The sequence below is a fragment of the Dipteris shenzhenensis genome, chromosome 9 (assembly GCF_047967505.1).
Source record: "Dipteris shenzhenensis isolate YYH24624 ecotype China chromosome 9, Dip_SZ_1.0, whole genome shotgun sequence".
NCBI classification, from domain to species: domain Eukaryota; kingdom Viridiplantae; phylum Streptophyta; class Polypodiopsida; order Gleicheniales; family Dipteridaceae; genus Dipteris; species Dipteris shenzhenensis.
The window spans coordinates 22362902-22386039 of record NC_141604.1 but is presented as its reverse complement, the minus strand read 5'-3'; the positions used below and the strand labels follow the sequence as shown (position 1 = coordinate 22386039).

The 23138-nt window shown below is 46.1% G+C and overlaps 1 protein-coding gene across 1 annotated transcript in view; it reads right to left on the bottom strand.

The window, feature by feature from the left end:
- LOC147898375 (Amidase family protein) overlaps positions 1-23138 on the bottom strand; it is a 100050-nt gene that overhangs the window by 36846 nt on the left and 40066 nt on the right. The window contains exons 5-6 of the mRNA XM_087379817.1: positions 12515-12590; positions 12276-12353 (exon numbers count right to left, since the gene is read on the bottom strand). Of these exons, the coding sequence (XP_087235943.1) occupies positions 12276-12353; positions 12515-12590 (154 nt within the window). The remainder of the gene's footprint in view (positions 1-12275; positions 12354-12514; positions 12591-23138) is intronic.

The following is a 23138-nucleotide window of genomic DNA, read 5'->3' as shown; positions in this document are numbered from 1 at the left end:
GTGGCCACGCTCCTCACAAATGAAACATCGACCTTCCTTTTTCAGCTTCAAGGTACGGAGGAAACGTGCTTTGCCAATCAGAGTCAAATTCGGTTTCTTCTTGGAGGTGTTGTCCAAAGATTTATTGTTGAATCCTCTGCAAACTGGTTGTCATGCCAAGGAGTCCCATGCAGATTCCAAACTCGTAATCACGAATCTTTCTCTACCTGGTTCTTCAAACAATTTCTGCCCAATCCTAATCCTGACGATTCCTTTGCCCTAACTGGCGCAGTCACAAACACTTGCAGGGATCCAAAGCAAATTTCGAATTTGAGCCATACCTGGATGAAATCTCATCCACAGTTTCTCTCTACAGAGATTCCTACCTCAGGAGTTGGCTCTGATACCATCTGACACGACCCCAGTGTTATTCCTGACAATGGCATCCATGGCATTCTTCTAAGGTGCATGCTTATCTGTTTGAATGAGGCATTGAGGATCATCATTACCCAACACAACACATCATGAGGGCTTCATTTGCACCCCTGCTGTAATTCAGTTGGTTGCCTCAATCTTCTGCCTCAGCAACATTTTGCAGTTTTGCATCCTCCATTGTTTTCATGTACCATATGGGTAATTCCTCAAGTTACATTTTGGCTTCTGCGGGTTTCTGCAAGTGCCGCGACTGCTGCTGTTTTTCCACCTGTGGAGGACAGATTTCTCCCTGCATATCCTCTTTCTGGTCCTCAAAGGGTTTACTTTTGAATTGGCAAAGTTAGGAAGCATCCATTTCCTTTCTCTCTTCATCTATCCCAAAGTCTGGGTGCATTTTTGAGAGAGCACACTGGCTTTCCCTCTCCACCCATTCAGCTCATTGTATCTGGTTTTTTTCGAAGACTTTAAATTTGTTTCTCACATCCCTGCTCATGATTATCTTGCGGGATTCAAGGTGTTACAGCTTGCACCCTTTTCTTTGCTTGTTACACCCAACGAAGATGCATGCCTATCTTGCTGTCCAATTTCTGTCTCATCTGTTTTGGAGCAAGAGCTTAACAAATAGAAGCCAAAACTCTTATATGCATTACACTTGGTCTCTTCTCCAACCTTCCTGTGGTGTCATGTTTTTAACTGCTTTAGTGGGACATTTGCAAGCAAATAAGTAGCTGTAAATACTGCTACGGCCAAAAATATGTTGGGCATTCCCATGTCTTTGAGCATAGACATGGCTGCCTCGACAAAGTGTCTATTCTTCCTCTCTACCATGCTCAGCAGTGTAGACAGTAATAACTATTGCTTTATGCTTTGCTGCAAAATATTTTGAGCTCGTTCATTCTGTACTAACCCCCTCTGTCACTTCTTGAAAGTTTGAATTTCTTACCACTTTCTATTTCTGAAAGAACCTTGAATAAGAGAAACTAAGAGAAGTTCTCTCATCTCTTGCTTAAAAAATACACCAAGCCTCTCTAGAAAAATCACATCAATTTATATTTCTTTCCACCAAACGATTCAATTCTCTATTCTTTATCCCGAATTATTCCTCACATGAAATAAAGAATTCTTCACATGAAAAAGGTCTGCTACACAAGCTTTGTGACGCTCGTTCACAACATCAGCGACACACAACTCCAGTAATCAAAATCCACTGCAAACGGTTTATTCCGCCTTCTTGTCCTACTTCTACACACGCTACCAGAGCCCCCCCTTCTCTCCCAGGACCTTCGGGACCAGCCCCTAGACCTGGACCCTCTTCCTCAGTGCGCACAGTACGATCAGTACCCTGTTGGATAACTGTGAGGGTTGCTGACACTCCGCCACGTCTACGAGGCACCTCAGACCATTCTCAGTTACAGGCAGGTGATATTACTCCAGGCGTAGATGTGGTTGTCCCAGTCCCCCCACCTGCTCATCAGGAGGGGCAACCCATTTCTTCAGGTCCTATCACTGATGTGCCTGATCAGCCCCCTCCCTCTGTTAGTCACACTTCACCTCTTGATAGAGGTAAGGGGGTTTTTTCTCCTTCTCCCTCAGGTGCAGGGATTCTTTGCACTCCTATGCCAATTCCCGCCTACAGGAACTCTTTTGCAGTACTAGCAGATTTGGCAGAGCTTGAGACAGAGGAGTTTGTACCCTCTACCCTGGGGGAGCCAATTATTGGGATTCCGTTGGACATGGTTTCCACCTCTGCTAGAGTGGGTTTTCTTTGACCAGTTGATTTCCCTCCACTTGACAGGAGGACTCTTTCACAGAAGAGGATTTTCTCCACCACCAGGTTGGGTAGGACCTTTCACCCGGCCTCCTCCTCCCGTCGATGAGGTTTGTTAGTTGGAACGTTCACGGCCTCGATGGTATACCTCATCGCCGCCGTAGGCAGCTGATTCGTAACCAACTCCATCCAGGTATTTCAGGTGGTCCCATTGATACCCTTATGCTCCAAGAGCATAAGCTGGATGGTAGAGATTGTGCCAAGTCACGTAAGCTTCTTTCTGGCCATATTTTTTGGTCATCTGCCTTGGGCACCAGGGGAGGTATTTGCATTTCTATCCCTTCTTCGATGCTCCCCTTGGTCATTGGACACGGAGTCATAGTCCCCTCTAGAGCACAGTGGGTTATTTTGATGATTGGTGGGCGTAAGGTTGACTTCCTTAACCTTTATGCACCCAACTTGAGAGGGGATCATGTCCTCCTTTGGAAGGAGTTACTCTCTTGGTCACACATTGCAGATTCTTGGATTATTGGGGGCGATTTCAACATGTTTGAAATCCCTTCAAACAAAAGAGGGGGTAGGGAAGGTGGCATTCACTCCCTGGAGCGAGCAGCATGGGATGCCTTCCTTTTTCAGTTCAGTGGCAGAGATATTTGGTATGACGATGCTTTTCACACTTAGCCACAGTCTCTTCTGTTTTCTTGATCGAACAGGAGAGTAAGGATGCCTATCCATGCACAGATTGACAGATTTTATGTGGATGATTGGGCACTGGATAGAGGTGGGACAGTATGCATCAGCGCAGGGGTGTCCACTTCAGATCATTTTCCGGTTGTTTTGGTGGTTTTAGAGCCTCGGGCGAGAGCCACTCTGCCGGTATCAGGATTCCAGATGCCCTCTATGCAAAGGAGGGCCTCACAGAGGCAGTGCTACGGATTTGGGATTCTCACCAGTAGGGTGGGCAGCCGTCCTCCTCAAATGTGGCTGCAGCCCTCACTAATATTAGCAGCTTTTATCATTCTAACGAGATGAGCCAATGGAGATAGTGCATTCCTACACATATTTGAGGGCAGTGTTCACTGGACCAGTTTAACTCCTAAACATTCTTCTAATTGCAAAACAAACTTTGAGATTCCCTTATCGATAGCTTTTAAAAGGCACGACTCTTTAAAAGAGTACAATCGAAATTTTGTGCCTTTCATGAAAAGATCTCTTAGGTTACTAGAAGGCAAAATTGAGGTATCAGTTGTGACTACATGTCCTAAATCAGCATCAATAAAGCTTTGGAATCTCTTACTTTTACAACAACAAGGTTCTTTAAGGATAGAAGATTTTGAATGCTCTGAAAGCCTTTTACCTATCTCTCCATAGTTGAAAGCCTTTTGTCCTAAAGTTTTTACATACTTCCAAGCTACTACTGGATGCTTTCAAATTCTTCTCACAAAAGGAGGGAGAGAATCCATTACTTCAGGAGAATTCAAAATGGAGTTTAAGCCTATCTTGTCAAGTGAGGGAGAAGTAAAAATACAAATCAAGAGTTCCTTATTTAGATAGACTTCTTTGCTTTGAAATGAAGCTTTTACTTTTAAGAAGCCTCAATATTATTGATCCAGACTTGCAGTGTAGAGCCTTGCTCTACAAGATGGTGGTCAGAAGTTTGATGCCTGGTCAAGAGCCTTGGAAGGATTTTTTCTTACACAGTATATAGACATGCACACCTTCTCACGGAGGAGATTGGATGGACAGCCCTAGATGGATCTTTACGTCAGCCCGTCTCAAATCTACTACTTCACCTCTCATGGCTGCCATTCTGAAAGCTTGGGACAGCTTCAGAAGTACTCTTCAGAGAGTTACACCCTCCTCTCGTGAAGAAATTGACAGGCAGCCCATCATGTGGAATGATTGCATACTAGATGAGCATGGCAGATCACTGGGCATGTCACATTATATGCGGTGGCCTAGATGGAAGTTGGGACCTGCATCCACAGTGGGTGCTTGGAAAGCTTTCAGGATGCTTCCAGAGAATCAAAGAGCTCGTTCAGTTAGTCACCTCAGAGGAAGTGCAGCCAGGATGCAGCAGATAGATGCAGCCATACCTGTGGAGTGGATGGATACATACCGTTTGCCTATTTCTGAGTCCATCTGGTTGGGGGCTTTTTCGAGGACAGGTATCCATCCACATCGCTACTCCTGCTCTACGCTGCCCACTCCATCGCTGCCCCTTGTAGCCTTTGAACTGCTCTACGCTAAGCCTACGCCCTACAACTCTCTAGCTCTGCGCTACGCCTACGCTCTACGCTAAGCCTATGCCTACGCTCTGCTAAGCCTACTTTCTACGCTCTATGCTAAGCCTACGCCCCCTACGCTCTATGCCTACGCTCTATGCCTACGCTCTATGCTCCCTACACTCAGCCCACACTCAGCCTCCCCTACGCTCTACGCCTCCCATCCCTACGCTCAGCTTCCCCTCCCTACACCCCCTACGCTCAGCCTACCCCGCTCCGTTCAGCCTCCTCTCCTACGCTCTCCCTCCGCTCAGCCTACCTAGCCACCCCCTCCCTACGCTCAGCCTACCTAGCCACCCGCCTCTCTGCTCCTCCCGCTCCTGCTTCATCCCGTCGCTGCTCGCCACCTTAGCCCCTTTTGTTTTTCTTTTTTAAATATAAATATAAAACCCCCCAAAAAAAAAAAAATCTCCTCGCGACCTTAGCCTCTCCTTCTCCACCTCCTGGCTGCCTCTCCACCTCAGGCTTCCACCCCGCCTCACCACCACCTCGCACTGGGCGTGCCTCCCATCATGGGGGGGGAGCCGGTGCTCTTGCTCCCGGTCGAACACTAAGACCTGCACCCCAAAAAAAAAAAAAAGGGTCCAAAAGAAATGGGGGACAAAGCCAAGGAAGACGACCAAAAAAAAAAAAAAAGCAAACGACACAACTGAAACTCGAGGATGTGAACACACGTTACAACCGAAGTGGACTTGGGCTAGACAGCAAGGCAAAGGCAGGACCCGCCTCAGCTTCTTCATCCTCTATCTCTACCCTAACCTCAACTCCCGCTATAGTTTCCGTTTCAGTTTCAGCTCCAACCTTTGCTCCCTCTATCTCTATCTCTACTTCGACTTCAGGCCCCGCTTCAAGCTCAGCTCCAGTTCCAGTCTCAGCTCCCTCTACATCTACGATCAGTGACATACTCATGCCCATGGCGCCGGTTGTTCCCTTCCCCTCCTCTCCTGTTACAGCTCTCGCACCGCTTATGAACCCTACTTCAGAGGTGTCATACACTATTCCGCATTACGCTTCACTCTCCCCTCTGCCTCTTAGTCAGCCCACGCTCCCACACCCCGTTGGGCGTTCCTCATCCATTCCACTGTCATCTCCGTTCCTCACCCAGTTCACCCAATCACCGTCCAGTTTCCGGACTCAGTACCACACTTTCATGCCATAGTCATCACAGTTTCAGCATGGACATGGGTGGGCTGATACACCAAAGGCCTATGAGACCTTGCTCATGGAGATACATAGTTTCCGTGAGCGTGAGATGCGCTTCGCACGGGAGCAGGTCCGCTTCAACCAAGAGCATAGCCGCATCATACAGGAGCAGGCTAGGGCCATTCGAGAGCAGGCGGGTCTTATTTAGGGACTCAGACAGGATATCATGCAGCTCCGACAGGAGGTCACAGCCATACACACTGTCCCAGGGAGTACCCCAGTGGTCGAGGCATAGATTGCCAGCATGCAATCTGCTATTGAGGAGACTTCCAGATGGGTTGACGTGGCCAAACGAGAATCCGCAAGGGTAACCGTTTCGGCTACCCTCATGGAGCAGCAACAGAGAGCCAGTAAGGCTCTCAACATCAGAGTATGTGGGATCCCACGCACTGAGCCTACACCGATGGTAGATGCAACTGCATTCGTGGCCGCTACCCTGGGTGTGGCTGAGCACAAGATAGAGAGGCATGGTGGTGTGGCTGAGCACCATTTGGAACTATAATGGTACCTTATGGTTAGAACCAGGGACTTCTCGGAATCCTATATAGGCCACGACATAGTCTTTTATACAGAGACACCAGAGTCCAGAGCGTCCTCTTCCAATAGTCAGCAGATATATATGGGAGTCTGCCTACAAAGATGAGACGAGGGGTACATGAGGAGTTCGAGGTTCAGGTAGAGTTGCAGTCCTTTTCAGATCCACACTTCTAGGGACCATTTCAGTAGAGCAGAGAGATACACATTCCAGATTTCTTTAGATCCGGATCCGACACATGGACAGCCGGGATTTGTTTGTCGCAGTCTGCTACTTCCCCCCTGAAACCTCCCACTTTGACAGAGATATCCGAGGTGATGATGAGACATCCCCATTTGCTGCTCTTTATCAGTCAATTGTTGACTTCTCTAGCCATGGAGAAGTCCTCCTAGTGAGGGACTTCAACGTGAGGACAAGTAGCCGTCAAGTACCACTTCTTGACTTCAGAGATGATTCCACTCTACTGCCAGATATTGACCTTAAGGAGGCAGGTATGCTACGGGTTTCGGCTGACAGGCGATGTCCATTCTCATCTTATGGGTAGGCCCTATTAGACCTTGGCAGGATACCTGATTAATGGTCTTGACAGATGGCCTGCCTCAAGTGGTTTCACATGCTTTCCACATAGGGGGGGCTCCAGTGTTGTTGATTACATCATGGGATCCCCTATCTTCACATCTCGCATTACTGACTTCACTGTAGTACCTCTCCCCCCAGGGGCTAATCATACATACCTTTTCTTTAGCATCTCCACCACCCTTTGCATAGCACCTTCCACCCCACTTAGTTCTTACTCCACCTACCACAATATACGCTTTGATCGAGATCACTCACCTTCTTACTCTGGCCGTCTGTATATACTTCTCACTTATATTGACTTCATACCCCTTTTAGAGGATCGTGTTGCCCTTGTCACCCACTCACTACACGAGGCTGCCATTCACACTTTCTCCCATACCACCCGCTCCACCCACCCACCACCCCTTGGAACCATACCCTATAATAGTTGGTACGATGATGAGTGTAAGGCTTTACGCCGTCAACTCAGATTCGAAACCAAAAACAGTCTTCCGAGCGCACCAAATATGCTTCGCGAACACCGTAGACTGGTACGGAGGAAGAAATTAGACTTCGTTCATCGGAACGAGGAGGAGCTACTGAACATTTTATTTAGTAACAACTCTAAGGAATTCTGGCGGAGATTTTCAGAAGGACGGTCCCCTCTGCCACTCACTCACACTCAGATATGGTTTGATTATGCACGCACACTTTATGACATCCCAAATCAGCTAGTCCCTAATCTCTCACACATGCCTCGCCCCACATCCTGCACCCTCTTCACTAGAGAAGGGGTAAAGGATGCCATAATGAAACTTCATAATGGCCGAGCGAAGGATCATGAGGGGTTATAACTGAGTTCATTGCATATGGGATTAACTTCCTAGCCCCGATCTTAGCAAAGCTTTTTAATGAAGCTGTTTGTTTGGGGTTTCCACACACTTGGACCATTAACACTATCTCACCCATCCACAAGGCAAGGGATCCCATGAGCCCGGAGAACTACAGGACCATTATGATTGGACATGTCATGTCCAAGATGTATGCATCAATACTTGACTCCGAGGTTAGCAGAGTTGCAGAGTGTCAAGGACTTAGAGCAGCAGGACAGGCCGGATTCCGGCGTGATCATGGAACCATGGACCACATTCTCACGCTCAAATGTATCATCGAGAAGGCGAGGTCACGGAAGCAGAGGGTTTATTGTTGCTTTGTGGATTTCCGCAAGGCATTTGACACGGTTCCGAGAGCCCGCCTCATATGGCGCCTACAAGACTTGGGTTATGACCAGGAGATCATTTGGGCTGTCATGGCACTTTACGAGAGAGTTTTAGGCAGAGTTCGGGTAGGATCCAGGTGGACAGACGAGATCATGAGCACCATCGGGGTCAAACAAGGGTGTCCCATTAGGGGAGAATTGGGATCTCAAAAGGGCCTCACAAGGAATGGATTAGTGAAGGATTAGTTTTCATAATCCAATCCTATGTGGAGGGGTCATAACGGAGGCTAAGGTGGTTTTGGTGGACCATACATGGTTTTGGAAATAATTATGATGGAGTAGCAAAAAGTCGTATTAGAATATATAAAACGTGGCAGAGAAGAGTTAATTGGCTCAATGGCCTAGTGGTTAGCGTGGGGGTCTCATTGATAAGTGCTCAGAGGTTCAATTCCTCCTAGTAGCCAAAATGCACATTTACTTTTTGGTGGGCATGCCCCCCTTCCCCAAATGGTGCCCAAATATCTGGTGTACACGTGGCAAGCGCGCGCATCTTCTCTCTCCTCTGCACATTGTACAGTGTGCGACCCTTGCAATCACCTTAAATGCATCCCCTCTCCTCTAGCCGCCTTTTTTGACTTCTATGTCCCTCCCACCTTTTCAAATTTGGGACACATGGCAGCACATGGTGCTCCCTCCCCAAACGTGGTGGTTTTTCTCCCAAAATCCATGGTATTGCCTCCCCTTTTTCAAACTAAAACCATCTTTTTCAAATCAAAACCACCTATGGACCTAGCATAGTCAATGCAACATGCCACCTCAACATACCATTGCCCCACACTTCAGAGCACTTTCATTGGTACACTCAAATCACTTTCTAATCCCTTGAAATTAGGAAACACTAATTCGAGGCCCTTTTGAGACCAATTTCTCCCCTAATGTTTGTCGCCTACCTTGTTTGGCCTCTACATTGATGAGCTTGAGACAGTGATGCAGACACAGGGGGGTGTAGGTTGCTCTCTTGTGGGCATGCTGATCCAGATATTGCTCTACGCACATGACGTGGCTCTCTTGTCTTCCTCAGCAGAGGGGCTCCAGGGACACCTAGACGCACTACAGTCCTTTTGTGAGTCTCATGATTTGAAGGTCAACCTGGGTAAAACCAAGGTCATGATCTTCAATACATCTCAAGCCATCATGCGTCAGGAGCAGTTCACATTTAAGGGATCACCTGTTGAGATAGTTTCATCATACACTTTTTTTGGGGTTATCTTTTGCGGACCCAGCTTCACTATGAGACCCGCCATGCAGGCACGTTTGAGCAGCGGGTATGCTTCACTGGCTAGAGTAGAGAGGCAATGCTTCCGCTCGCACTTTCAGGATTCATGCACCAAGGGGTTGCTTTTTTACTCCTTGGTTCACCCAGCGGGGATGTACGGCAACCCTTGTTGGGGGCCAGACTTATCGGATACAGAGTGGGCCCGTGTGGAGCGGCTACAAGTTCTCATGTTATCACAGATGATTCGTGGTAAGCCATCCATTCCTCACGAGATCATTCAAGCTGAGTTTGGGTCAACCCCCTTTACAGCTAGATGTTGCATTTCAGGTCATCACATATCTGTACCGAGTTAGTGAATATGGGAATTATACCTCGGGGCGTTGCAGGCTACCAGGGATAGCTCTATCCTCTTCTATGGCACTTGCAGCAGGAGGAGACCAGAGGTGCTGGTATGCACGTACAGAGAGATGGTTTGAGCAACTGGGGCTCCACATGGATAGATTACCTCCCTTCCAGTACAGCATGGATGCTCCATTTTCTCCCCTCCTAAAGAGCATTTCATCTTCAGGTGTCCTGTGTACTATGAGATCCGAGGGTGTTTCCACTGCCTCTTCAAAGATAGTTATGGAATTCTGACCTGTTTCCTCTCCTACCCAGACCCGCGGTATTTGGTAGGTTTCATTCATGAGGCACTTAGATACCGCGAGAGGATACTCCGAGCACGGAGACGGGAGCAGACTTCTTCCTCGGTTGATCCCTCTCATAGCTCTATCACGGAGTTCTTTCAGCTAGATCACATGGACTCCCACGAGACGAGGCCTCGACATGACCGTGACCCGGAGCCTATGACCCGCCGACAGCTCAGACAGAGGGTCGACACATAGATCACACTTGGAGACATCCCCTCCTTATTTAGAGTTTGAGCCCGACCGACGAGGGTCACAGTAGCCCTGGTTAGACGCAAAGCTACGATCAGAAGACGTGCCAGGACCGCACCTCTGAGTGGCCGACAGCACTCTATTGCCGACTTCATGCCTCCACTGCGTCATCCATCCTGATATCTTGCTGCCGCCAATGATGATGCTGAGATTGATATATAGTCGACCATCGACATGACTATGTTGCACTTAGGATTTAGTACTGCCATTCTGCACTTATGCATTTTGCATTGGTATGGATGCTCGTTTAGTAGCTCCACTACCACAGCTTGTTGTATCAGGATTTTCACAGTCTCACAGACCCATCGGTCTTCCGAAGACTTTCATAAATTTTCTTTCTTTCTTTCTTTCTTTCTACAGGTTATAGCCTTGAGGGATGCACATGAGGATACCCTTGTCTTTAAGGTTCATGCCGGAGGCAGACTCCATAGATCTTCAAAGGACATTCTTTTGGAGGCTCCTTTTCAGCCTGTCAAGATTGCAGGATACATGGAGATGGGTAGAGACTCACAGTGGTATCTTGATCCAGACCCCGTTCTCCTGGCTATTGGATCTTGGAGGCTTTGGCTGTATGGAGGTTGCCCTATTAGATCCTTGCAGTGGGATCCAGGGGAATGGGAGTGGATAGTTGGAGGGCACCGAGAGAAGAGCATCCCCTTCTTTCGTTACACGGCCAGAAATGCCAGGAGATTCCAGCTCAATTGTAGGGGCTGGAGGCCCTCTAGAGCTCCTCATTGGGATACTTTTCAAATTTCTGCAGAGATGCAGAAAAACTTTTGGACGAGACTTTGAAAATCCCTCAGGAATAGGAAAATCACGTTATTCATATGGCTTACTATTCATGGAGGGATTGCAGTAAACTTGTGGAGATCCAGGCTCGGGGCTGACCCTACATGTCCTCGATGCCACTCAGTAGTTGAGTCAGTGCAACACTACCTTTGGGAGTGCATTCAGGCAAGGATGGTTTGGAAGGGTGTTGCTAGGATACTTTGAACTTTTCATAGAGCACCCTTCTTCATGACCTGGGGATTAGTTGCTTGGTTGTCACTCACTGGTCCACAGGCTTTCTTTGAGGGACATGACACGGACACAGCTTTCTTTGTTCGACGACATCTTGTGGAGTCATGCTCCCTCCGGGATGTTCCGTTTACTCCATTCAGAGCTCCCCATGCTTCTATAGACACATCTTGGGAGATTCTGGGTGGTATTACAGCATGGCATATTTGGAGAGCCAGATGTACAGAGGCTTTGGAGGACTCCCAGGTTCACCCTTCTCCGACTATGGCCAGTATCTGGGCAGATACTATACACACTTTGATGGCCATTTGGGCGAACATATAGGGAACCTCCAAGACTGCTACTGCTAGGAGGGTTGCTTTTCTCAGAGTTTGGAAGGATTGTCCTTTCTTCTCTGACTCTCCAAGGATGAGGTGGCATTTTCAGCCACCACCCGGGATTTTTGTTTGCTCATTCTGAGCTGTTTTTTCTCATGCTTGACATGATGTACTCCCGCACTTGAGCTTGCTCTGCGGTTTGTATTCATACTTAATGAAGTACTTTTCTTGAAAAAAAAAAAAATCCACTACAACATATTGGTGTTTGAAGGTGAATCGGTTGCTCCCAACGACACCTCCAATGCGGTTCCCAAGAGTCAAGACCGACATGTGCCAGCTCTGTGCGCCAATCACAGCCCAGCTCCAAGATGTCTTAGGCTGTTGCCAATGGTCACGATCAATGACTCTCATGGAGCCAAGAATCTGCTCAGCCTGCACCCATCTTCACACTCTTGGTCCAGGTGTCATTGATTGCACAATGATCCTTAGTCTCAAGTATTCCCTATTCGTTTTCTAGAAGAGTAAAGAAGCAACATCCCTTGAATAGTATCCTTGTCGATTTTTCACAACATACAATGCGTGCACATTCATAGGATCATTTTGAAAAATCCTATAATAACAAATCCACAGCAATAGTTTATTGGTTGTAACTTGTATTGCATTAATATGCATAGAAGCAGAAATTGGAAAACCATATGTAATGTGCAGAAATTACACATGCTACCATCAAGTCAAGTTGCTCAACCTGTTGTGCCCTTTTATAAAATGCATCATAGAATCCAGCCGAAAGTGCATAGGTTCCCATCAAGATACGGCGCTTCACCTGAAAAGGCATCAGTTATGTAGAGTTTCACATTTATAGCTAGACTCGTATAGCTTCTGTTTTGGGAGAACAAGATCAAATACAAAAATGAAAAAGATGGAGTAAGGAAGGATATCTTTTTAAAAACAAATGAAATTCAACTATAAATATGCATAATCAACCTCTTGGCCAAATCCATGAGCCCTAGTATTCCCATACATTGACATAAGCTCATCTGCAGCTATCCGGCTACCATACCTGCAATAGAACACACAAGTTCCACACCATTCCAGAAAAGGAAGTGTATGCTAAAAACACATAGCAAGCCAATGTGCATCAACATACAAGCAAAACCATATGTCAGCATGCTCATATGCATGTTAATCATCATGACTTTCCTACTCTTTCCATCTTGCACCATTCGAACCAAAGATTGGAAAATGCAGAGCAGTAAAGAAGGCTGATGCATAAAAAAGGATCACACTCAACCTAGGCATAAATTAATGCAAGAACCCTAGTAGTGCGGCATAAACCCTCCCCACAGCAAACGCTTTCCCATACTTTCAAGAACCCTAACAATGACCTCACAAATCCATCTCACAAATCGTATTCGAGCACTTAAGTTAGTACCTAAAATTGGTGATACCTTTAAAAAGGGGAATGTGACAAATTTCTAACAACATCCAAACACTGCACAAGGCTCCAAAAGTGCCATTTCCCTTAATCTTGGTGAAACGAATACAATCCATAAACAGAGGCCTTGTGTGAGTGCAAATAAAAAAATTGCAGCAAGCCTCCACTAGACCTAATCACTCCTGTTTTGCTCAAGGTGGCACTGAGCTGCTAAGAGATCAACGCCTACCGCTCCTTTCCCCTCGTCTTTACTTAGTGTCTCATAGTGAGTGAGGGCTTATTTGAGGGTGTGTCTGCCCTGTTCAGGCTAGTTTTACCTCTGAGTGGAGGCCTGTTCCAAGGCTATAGGTAGGGCTGCATGGCCCAAGCTGTGGGGCTGCCTGGCCAAGCCATTTTAGGGCCCACCCTGGTCCAGTCAACCGACCTATAGGTCGGGTCAACCAACCAGGCCTGGGTCGGTGACTGACCCTGCGTCGGCCACACGAATGGCCTTGGGTCGGCCACACGGCAAGCCTATATATGGCCCTGCCCTCCTCCTTTGATGAGCATCTCTTGGAGCATTCTACTCCTCCTTGTCTAGTTGATTCCCTTGCTGTCTATATAGTTGCCATTGCCTCATATCTGTTGTGATTCTCTCTCTCTCTCAAAGTTCTATCATGGAGTTTTTCCAACCTGATGGGGGTCACAGTAGCCTTGGTTAGATGCAGAGCCATGACCAGGAGACATGCCAGGGCTGCACCTTTGAGTGGCCGACAGCACTCTATCGCCGACTTCATGCCCCCATTGCCACACCCACCCTAATGTCTTGATGGTGATGATGATGATAATGATGATGATGATGATGACTATGATAATGAGATAGTCGACTACCTACATGACATGACTATGTCGTATCTATGATTTAGTACTAACATTCTACATATTTTGCATTTGCACTGGTGTGGATGCTCGTTTAGTAGCTCCACCACCACAGCTTGTTTGTACCAGGTTTCTCACAGTCTCATAGACCCATCGGTCTTCCAAAGACTTTAATAAACTCTCTCTCTCTCTCTCTCTCTCTCTCTCTCTCTCTCTCTGGGGGAGTGATATTTCAGCGACAAAGTTGAGGAGATTTGAGAGGGACTATGCACTGAGCACTTTACACATGGACAGGAGATCTTGACCCCGATCCTAGCACAGCTATTCAACCATGCCGTATGCCATGGCTTCTCGCCTACCTGGAGCACAACCACCATAGTACCGATACACAAGGTAGGTGATCCCATGGACACTAGGAACTACTGCACTCTTATGATTTGCCACACCTTGGCTAAGATATATGGGTCGGTACTAGAGAGCGAGATCAGCGACCACACAGAGGGTCATGGGCAGCGGGCTCTTAGGTAGGCAGGTTTTCGTAGACAGCACTCCACCCTGGACCACATTTTCACCCTAAGGGCTATTGTTGAGGAGGCAAAGTCGAGGCATTAGAAAGGCTACACTTGCTTCATAGACTTTCGTAAGGCATTTGATACTGTCCCACGTTCTCGCCTGTGATCAGGAGGTTACAGGAGTTGCAGCTCCCAGAGATCATGATTTGGGCGGTCATGAGTCTATATGAGTCTATATGAGTCCGTCAAAGGGAAGGTACGTGCCCCAGGAGGTCTTTCAAACTAGGTTGAGAGCACTATCGGAGTAAAACAAGGCTGCCCCCTCTCACCAACTCTTTTCGGGCTCTATATCGACGAGATCTCTTCTTTTGTCGATCGCCTAAGTGGAGAGGGCTCGCTTCTGGCTGACCTGATGGTGCAGAAATTGTTGTACACAGATGACATAGTCCTTATATCATCCTCAGCAGAGGGACTGCAGAAACATCTAGAGGCTCTCGAGATGTTCTCCAGAGAGAGAGACTTGATAGTTAACCTTGGGAAAACCAAGGTTATGATCTTCAACACCTCGTGAGTGGTGTCTCATCGCCATAGCTTCACATACCATGACGAGCCTATGGAGATAGTGCAGTCTTACACATATTTGGGGGTAGTGTTCACCGGACCAAGTTTCACGATGACCCATGCAGGTACATGATGACTCACACGAGGACAGCCCGACTAGAGAGGCGATGCTTCCAAGCAAACTTCCAGGACTCTCATGGCAGCATCATGGCGGTGACTCTCATGGCTAATTCATGATGCTCTCATCTCATTAAGGCTCCTCTTTGTCAGCCTCCTCGGTAGCTGACTCAAATGCATAGAAGTCTATAACAAGTTGATAGGACAAAACCTGTATCAAGTTTTTGAGCACTATATATAGTTGTGGGTAGGCACATAGTTGTACACATCTAGGGTAGGTGTGGGCTTTTGGCATTTGTGGATTTTTCTTTCACAAGCATGATGGACTGATGTATAGTTTTTTGAGACAATAAAGTATGTTTTGCATGGACTTCATGGGAAATGATGCAATGCAATGTGGTTGTATCAGACCTCCAGAGCAAGGGTATCCAGTGTGTGGTCAAGTGAAAATGTTTTTGGGGTCATGTAAAATCAAGTCATGAAGGGGTTTTTTTTAATTTTCCTGAGTTAATGCGGTCTTGCATGTTACGGGAATTTGATATGTTATGGTGCCCATGTCAAGGGGCTTTTCATGTGGGTTTACGGGAGTGCATGCAAGCCTTAATGTGCATGCTAATGTGTGTGGGAATTGTGTGACTAAAAGGTCCAAAATGTGCATTTAATGTGCCTTGGGGGTATTTGCATTTTTTTATGGGAGAGTAGTAAATTCCACGTCATGATGTGGAATGGAAATTCTCGAAGGGAACATGTGCATGCAAGGTGGCTACGTGATCTAGAAGAGGCTGACGGGTGGAGTGGATCGAGGGGATGCTTGCTGGAAGGATCTACGCCTCACTGGGAGGGCTCCTAGAGGAGGCTGGACGATCGTGATGATGAGAGGACGAGGGAGGTTGTGACGGGTTCTGAAAATGGGAGCTTCTCCGACTACGGGAGTCCATGAGTCCCATGGCTTGTGTGACGGCAGGTCTGCTTTGTTGGCTATCTTCATGTAAAGGTGGAAGAATGAAGTACGTAAGCTCTACTGAAAGTGTCGACGATGGCTGCTCTTGAGAGGCTGGAATACATTGTCTGTGGAGATCGTGTGCACCAGGTCCAAGGGAGAAGCTGCGACGATGGAGTCCCTGATACAAGATAGTTGATCGTTAGTTGCACGTCAGCTAAAAGCTTGTTCGGAGAGTGCAGGCTTGTAAGTGACGAACGAGTCACCGCCTGTTGCTTTGGCTGGAGTTCTTGATACGGGCCAGGATCATCATGCTAAGGAGGGCATGTGATTAGAGGCGTGAAGGGAAAAGAGACGCAGGTGCTCTGCGAACAAGTACAGGAGCTTTGAGGCAGTTACCTTTGCATGGAGGACCTTGGGCGATAGGGAAGGTGATGTTGTGGCGCTGTTTCTATCATATGCCAAGCTATGAACTGCTTACTCTTGTTGGGAGCCTAAGAGACTTGGCTTGTGCGATGAGTATGGGCTGTTTGCTTTTGTTGGAGTCTTGGGGTGCTGGGCTGTAAATCTTGACTGCAAATTTGGGGTGGACAGATTCTGAATGCTCCGTGATGATAAGAGAGGCCGTGTTGCTGGTTTTCTCCACATGAAGGAGATGCTGTGGTGCAGTTATGACTATGTGAAGAGTTACGTGCTGTTGTCCTTGATGGATGCTTAGGAGTTTTGGCTGTGGGTTCATAGAATTCTGAGGCTGGCTGTTTTCTGAGTTTTGGGGGAAAGTTCAGTTCTAAGTTTATTTGTTTCGGGTTGTGTAGTCTTTTGGTTCTCTTTTGAGTCTGTGTGGTTCATGTTCAGTCAGTTTTTTTTTGTGGGGGTTTTCCTCAGTGCCTGTGTCAAGGATCCCTACTCTGGATACTCGTGCACGTGCTCTTGAACTCGAGCCCACATTGCTGCTGATCCCTGGAGTTCCTGCTGCAGTTTGTTTTCTCTTATACAAACCTGAAAGTATATGATGATTTTATCTCTGGAGCTTGGCCCAGAAGTACTCGGTGTGTGTATTTTGAGGGTTTTCAGATTGAAGTGTTGTTCAATGAGGTTCTTGGGTACCAGTGGTCTTTGCTTTTGCGGGTGAAAGAAGAGGAATGGGCAGGGGTAACTCTAGTTGATGAGGAGGACCTTCCTGAGTATGTATATCACATGGAATTTTGTGAAGAAGAAGAAACTATCTGAGTGATTGTTTGTGTTTACTGGAATCAAAGGTTGGTGCGTGTGTGTTACCTTAGCTTCTTTTGTCCATACCATTTTTTGTGTATCAACGTGTCTATACTCGGTCGATCTCGGTGACCTGTGGCATCGCTCCTCTTGCTCTCTGGTCTGTCACATCAATATATATCTATGTCGTCACATCTCAATCAAATAGAGCCCAACACAAACCTGGAGAGTTACTTTTTTCAGAGTTTGGAGGGGATCTCCTTTCTTCTCTGAGTTTCCTTCAAGGTTGAGATGGCATTTTCAGCCTCCGCCTTGGTTCTTTATTAGCTCACTTTGAGCTGTTTTTTTCCTCATGCATTGCATGATGTACTCCCGCATTTGAGCTCGCTCTCACGGTTTTCATTCATACTTAATGAAGTAATTTTCTTGAAAATATATATATATATGTGTGTGTGTGTGTGTGTGTGTGTGTGTGTAAGACTGCACTATCTCCACAGGCTCGTCACGGTATGTGAAGCTATGGCGATGGGACACTGCTCGCGAGCTGTTGAAGATCATAACCTTGGTTTTCCCCATAGTCACAATGAAACGCGTTTTATTGAATTTGAAACGTTTCGAAACGTGCAGCACGTTTCGAAACGTTTCATGTTCAATGAAACGTGGCTAGGGTACTGTAGGTTTAGATAAAAATTTGTACTTTTTTACTTAGACTATAGAGGCGAAATCTCCCGTACGGCGGCGTGCATGTGCAGGTGACAGCCCTGCTCTTCGATTACCTGCAAATCCAAGCCCACTAGCCTCGACTAGGCCATCCCTTGCACACAACAACTAGCCATGCAAGGTCTTCATGCTTTTTGACGACACCTGCGCCGCTAGCTATCTCCAAGCGTCGGCAGATTGCAAGGCTCAAGCGCCCTGGCCCCTACGCAATACGTGCAAGCTAGCAAGCAAGTACCACGAGCAACAATCAATTGCATGCATAGCTACTCCAACGCCAATTGAACGACGTTCGTGGATTCACTAGCCCCTTTGGTTCGTATACAGCTCGCTGGCCTTTTGTTTGTTGGCAGAATTTCTACGTGCTCCTCCTTGCCATGTGTCGTTGCGTTGGAGCCTGGCAAGTAGATTGCTACATGCATGATGCTGCTAATTGCCAGCTGGCTAGCTATTAGCTAGCTGCTGTGAGCATTGGAAGCAGTTGGCTGGTCATGTTCATTAGTATACGTATTACTTACTACTACATTCACGATTCACAATTAAAAAAAATTTGTAATTTGTCTTGCAAGCTTGAAGCAACAGATAATCAAAGGGATTATTGGTTGTCTCGCAGGTCAAAGACTAGAAGTGTCAGAGGGCTACAGAGTAACCTGTAACCAGTTCCAACTTCCAAGGACTTAGGATAGTCTTGTAATCTAGGTTCTAGTCTATAGACTAGCAAACTATTTACAAGAGTGAAACTGAGAACTTGATTTATGTCCAGACTCCATGGTTGTGATTCCTGAACTCATGAAAACTGAAATATGATAAAGTTTAAGGCTTGAGCTTGTAAATTGTAATCTGAAATCTGATTTTTTGCGACCTATCTAGTATCTACTCAACTGAAATCTAATTTCTAAAATTTAGAGGCTTAATTGAGCTTTGTAATCTAGACTCTATTCTAATTTCTAGCATTGGCCATTACAGGCTTGTTGATAAAGTTGAAGGCTTGATTGAGCTTTCTAATCTGGAGCAGAGTTACGGGAAACGACGAAATGGAAACAGGAAACGGAAACGGAAACAGAAACGGAAACGTTTCGGGATTTTTGAGAGGGGGTGAAACGGGGAAACGCCATGTCATCAAGGGGGTTTACAAAAGGGGTATATACCTTTGTAAGACTAGAATAAGTCCAATCATACAAATTTAGAATTTTTGTTGTTCTAAAGATAAAAAATCTACAAAGAAAATAAAAGAGAAAATGAAAGAGAAGAAAAAAGAGGTAAACAAAAACTTTCAAGAAAAGCAAAAGGAAGACATACTTAGCACGCAAAGCAACACTTATGTCATCATCAGTGCCCAAGCATAAGCAGCTATACTGGGTTTCTAAAGACCCGCGGAGTCTCTTGGGCAAACCCAGTGCTTACTAAAATACGTCAAATAAACAAAAGAGAATGAAAACAAGAAATAAAGGGGTTTACAAAAGGGGGTTTAGAGTAATGCATACACACATTTAGAGTCCTCTACCTTCAAAAAAAGTGCAAAATAAGCTATAGCTCTACCTAGTACCATTAATATTGATTGTAACTTTGAACTTTGGAGATTCAAGTTTCATTGTTCAACCAGTTACCAATCACACAATGCAAATTTCAATTACGCAAGGTGGGGTAATTTATAAATCCTATAACAAGTTACAAAATGGAAAAATGATTCATGATTCGTGATATTTAAGAAACCAATCATGATTCATAAATGGTAATTCAGCTTTCAAAGCCCAAATGTCATAGTAACAAAAAGAAAGCTGAAACCCAAAAAAGGCTACATCGAGGATGATTCATATATGATGATTGATCAAATAATAAGCTCATCCTCATCCTGAGACTCAACCTCTGCCTCCTCCTCCTCCTCCTCATCATTCTCCTCTACTAACAAATCATCATCATCAGGTGAGTGGACATCATCTGGGCTATGAAATCCAATATATTTGTCATGCATATACTCGTGTCTCATCTTGTTAAGCAAACACAAGTTTGCATTAACAAAGACAAGATCATTGGCCCGTTGCGTTCGCAGACGATTTCTCTTCTTTGTGTGGATATGGGCAAAGCTACTCCACAAACACTCACAAGAAGAGGAGGTGCAAGCTTGGCTTAGAATGCGGATGGCAAGCTTTTGCAACTCGGGGGAATCAGCTCCATAATCCTCCCACCATGTAACAGCCCCAAATCGAAATCTGAAATTCCAAAACTCATAAATTTCAGATTTCTAATTTTGTATTAAATAACAAATTACAAGTTCCTAAAATCTGAGAATTAAAATGAGTTAATATTACCTATCATGCTGTGCATCTGGCCATCCATACATGCCTTCCTTATTGCGATAATTGGCAAGCTGGTCTTTTATCCTCCACCGTCCATCAGGAGTTGGCACCATCTTTTGAAGAGTGAGGTTCCAACCACGAACAATCTCTGCATCACTCTGTTGTGCACTTGCCTTGTGTTGAAACTCCGGGTCCAACACAAAGGCAGCTGCATGCATGGGAGAGTAATATTGATTCCATCTGCTCACAGCCAACTCTTCCAATTCTCTCAACCTTGGGGATCCTTTTCTATTTCTCTAATATTCTCAATCATCCGATCCATCCCCTCATACACCTTACCAAGAAAAGGCATATCTCCATCAACTTGGTTAAGCAGCTTCACAATAGGCACACATAGATCAACAATGTGAGATGCATCAGCCCAAAATTCATCACTGCCTATGCACAAGTCATAACAATAAATGTGGGCCATGCATCCCACCCTGGGCTTGCCACAACTTGTTTCAGTGCAAGTCTCATTTCAAGGAGCCTGCGAAGCATCAAGAAATTGTATGCAAATCTTGTCTCTACATACTTCAAAAGCTCCTTGTTGGCAAATTTACGGTACAAAGCAAGAGAAAAATTATGTCGTGTGATGAAGTTAACCACCTCTTTTCCATTGTCAATAACATTCTTGACCCAATCCAATTCGCCAATGTCTTTCAATAAATTATTCAAGCAATGTGCTACACAAGCACTCCACTGGATATGAGGATACTTTTGCTCCAATAATGCACCTGCTGCCTTATTGGTATTTTCCCCATCTGAAACAAGTTGCAAAACATTAGACGGCCCCACATATTCCACTGCATCTGCCCACATTTGCATCAATACAGGTGCTGTTTTTTGTTGCACTCCACACTCTATGGAGTGTATGTAGAGTGCAGATCCCCTACAATATGCAAGGATACCCTCTAGTGAGTGACTTCGCACATCACTCCATCCATCTGCAACCAAAATTACCCCATACTTTACCCATTTCTCTTTCACAAGTTCAATAGCTCGCTTAACTGCCACCACCTCATCCTCTAGAAGCTTGCCCCTCAAAGCATCAAATGTGGGAGGGGTATATGTGGATCCAAATGTTTTGATTTCTGACACCATCTCTTTGAAGTAGGGTGATCTAGCAACATTGAAGCTAATCCCATTGGAGTAAAAAAATCGGGCCACAGCTGCATCTACTTGTGCCTTGCTTTGCGGATGCCATGATGTGTAAAGACTGCCCTGCCTATGTGAAGTAGACCAAGATGTAGCAGGAATATTAGCAGGAGCTCCATGTGCACTCGCAGAAGAAGAAGTCGTAGTAGCAGAGGGAAGAGGACTCCGAAATGCAATGGCCTGCTGAACACGTGCTGCATGAGCACCTGAAGAAGCTCCTACACCAGTGGAAGCCATTGTCTTTGCCCTTTTTGTAGTGGGCTATACTTCAACCTCTCTTTGCAACCTTTCTTTCTCTTGTGGTGAGATTACGGAGCATAGCCCAATCCCCCCATCCTTAATGCCAAGAAGATGACATTTGACCCTATCAGGGTTCCCTCCTCGCTCCAATCCACACCATCTGCATCTAAACTTGCGAGCTCCTCCTTTCTTGGAGTCATACTTGCCTACCAAATCAACTTGGCTCCACCAATAATCCGATTGGGTGAACTCCTTCTCTTGCTGAGGGACAACGTTTTGTGAAGCCATATCCATGAGCAAAAAGAGCACTTGTACAAGCTGCAATAGATCAAATTTCAAAGGGAAAAGCCAAGAATCAATGGTTGCAGCCAAAAAACAGCAAGATGTTTGTGGCAAGAGAAGCATAGAGATTCGAGAAAGGAAATGTGCTCACCAGCGACCAAAGCCGGGTGTCCAAAAGAGCAGCCACTCGTAGGGCTGGGACTTGGGACTCGGGAGAGAACCAGGCAGGCAAGAAATCGGGGGGGAGAGCAGCAGGCAGAAGGGCAAAAACACGCGACGGCGCAGGCAGCATTTTTATTGTTTTGCCCTCTTTTTAGGTCACGTCCGAAACGGCACCCGAAACGGCGCGTTTCGGGTCTGAAACGGCGTTTCAAATGCCGTTTCAGCGTTTCTGATCGCCGTTTCAGCCTGCGTTTCAGGTTTCGGGGCTGTTTCGCGTTTCGGGGAGTCTGGCACGGGGAAAACGGCGTTTCGGGCCTTTGTTGCGCCGTTTCAGCGTTTCAGCGTAACTATGATCTGGAGTCTATAATCTATTCTACCATTGGCCATTATAGGCTTTCTGTGTCTTTTACTATGTTTTTAGCTAGTTTTGCACAGTTTTGGCATACCAAATGTATGCAGGCATAAAATTTATATTTTTTAGACCAAAAAAATACAATCTGGTTTTTTGAAACTTCACCTTTTTTTTTGAAACGTTTCACGTTTCAACGTTCTGAAACGTTTCATTGAACTATGGTTTTCCCAAGGTTAACTATCAAGTCTCTCTCTCTACAGAACATCTCTAGAGCCTCTAGATTTTCTGCAGTGCTTCTGCTGAGGATGATATAAGGACTATGTCATCTGCGTACAACAATGTTTGGACCATCAAGTCAGCCAGAAGCAAATTAGGCAATCGACAAAAGAAGTGATCTCATCGCTATAGAGCCTGAAAAAGAGTCATGAGAGGGGGCAGCCTTGTTTTACTCCGATAGTGCTCTCAACTCAATCTGATAAGCCTCCTGGGGCACATACCTTCTCTGACGGACTCATATAGACTCATGAACCCCCAAATCATGATCTCTGGGAGCTGCAACTCCTGTAACCTCCTGATCAGGCGAGAACGTGGGATAGTATCAAATGCCTTACGAAAGTCTACGAAGCAGGTGTAGACTTTTTGATGCCTCGACTTTGCCTCCTCAACAATAGCCCTTAGGGTGAAAATGTGGTCCAGGGTGGAGTGCTGTCTCCGAAAACCTTCCTG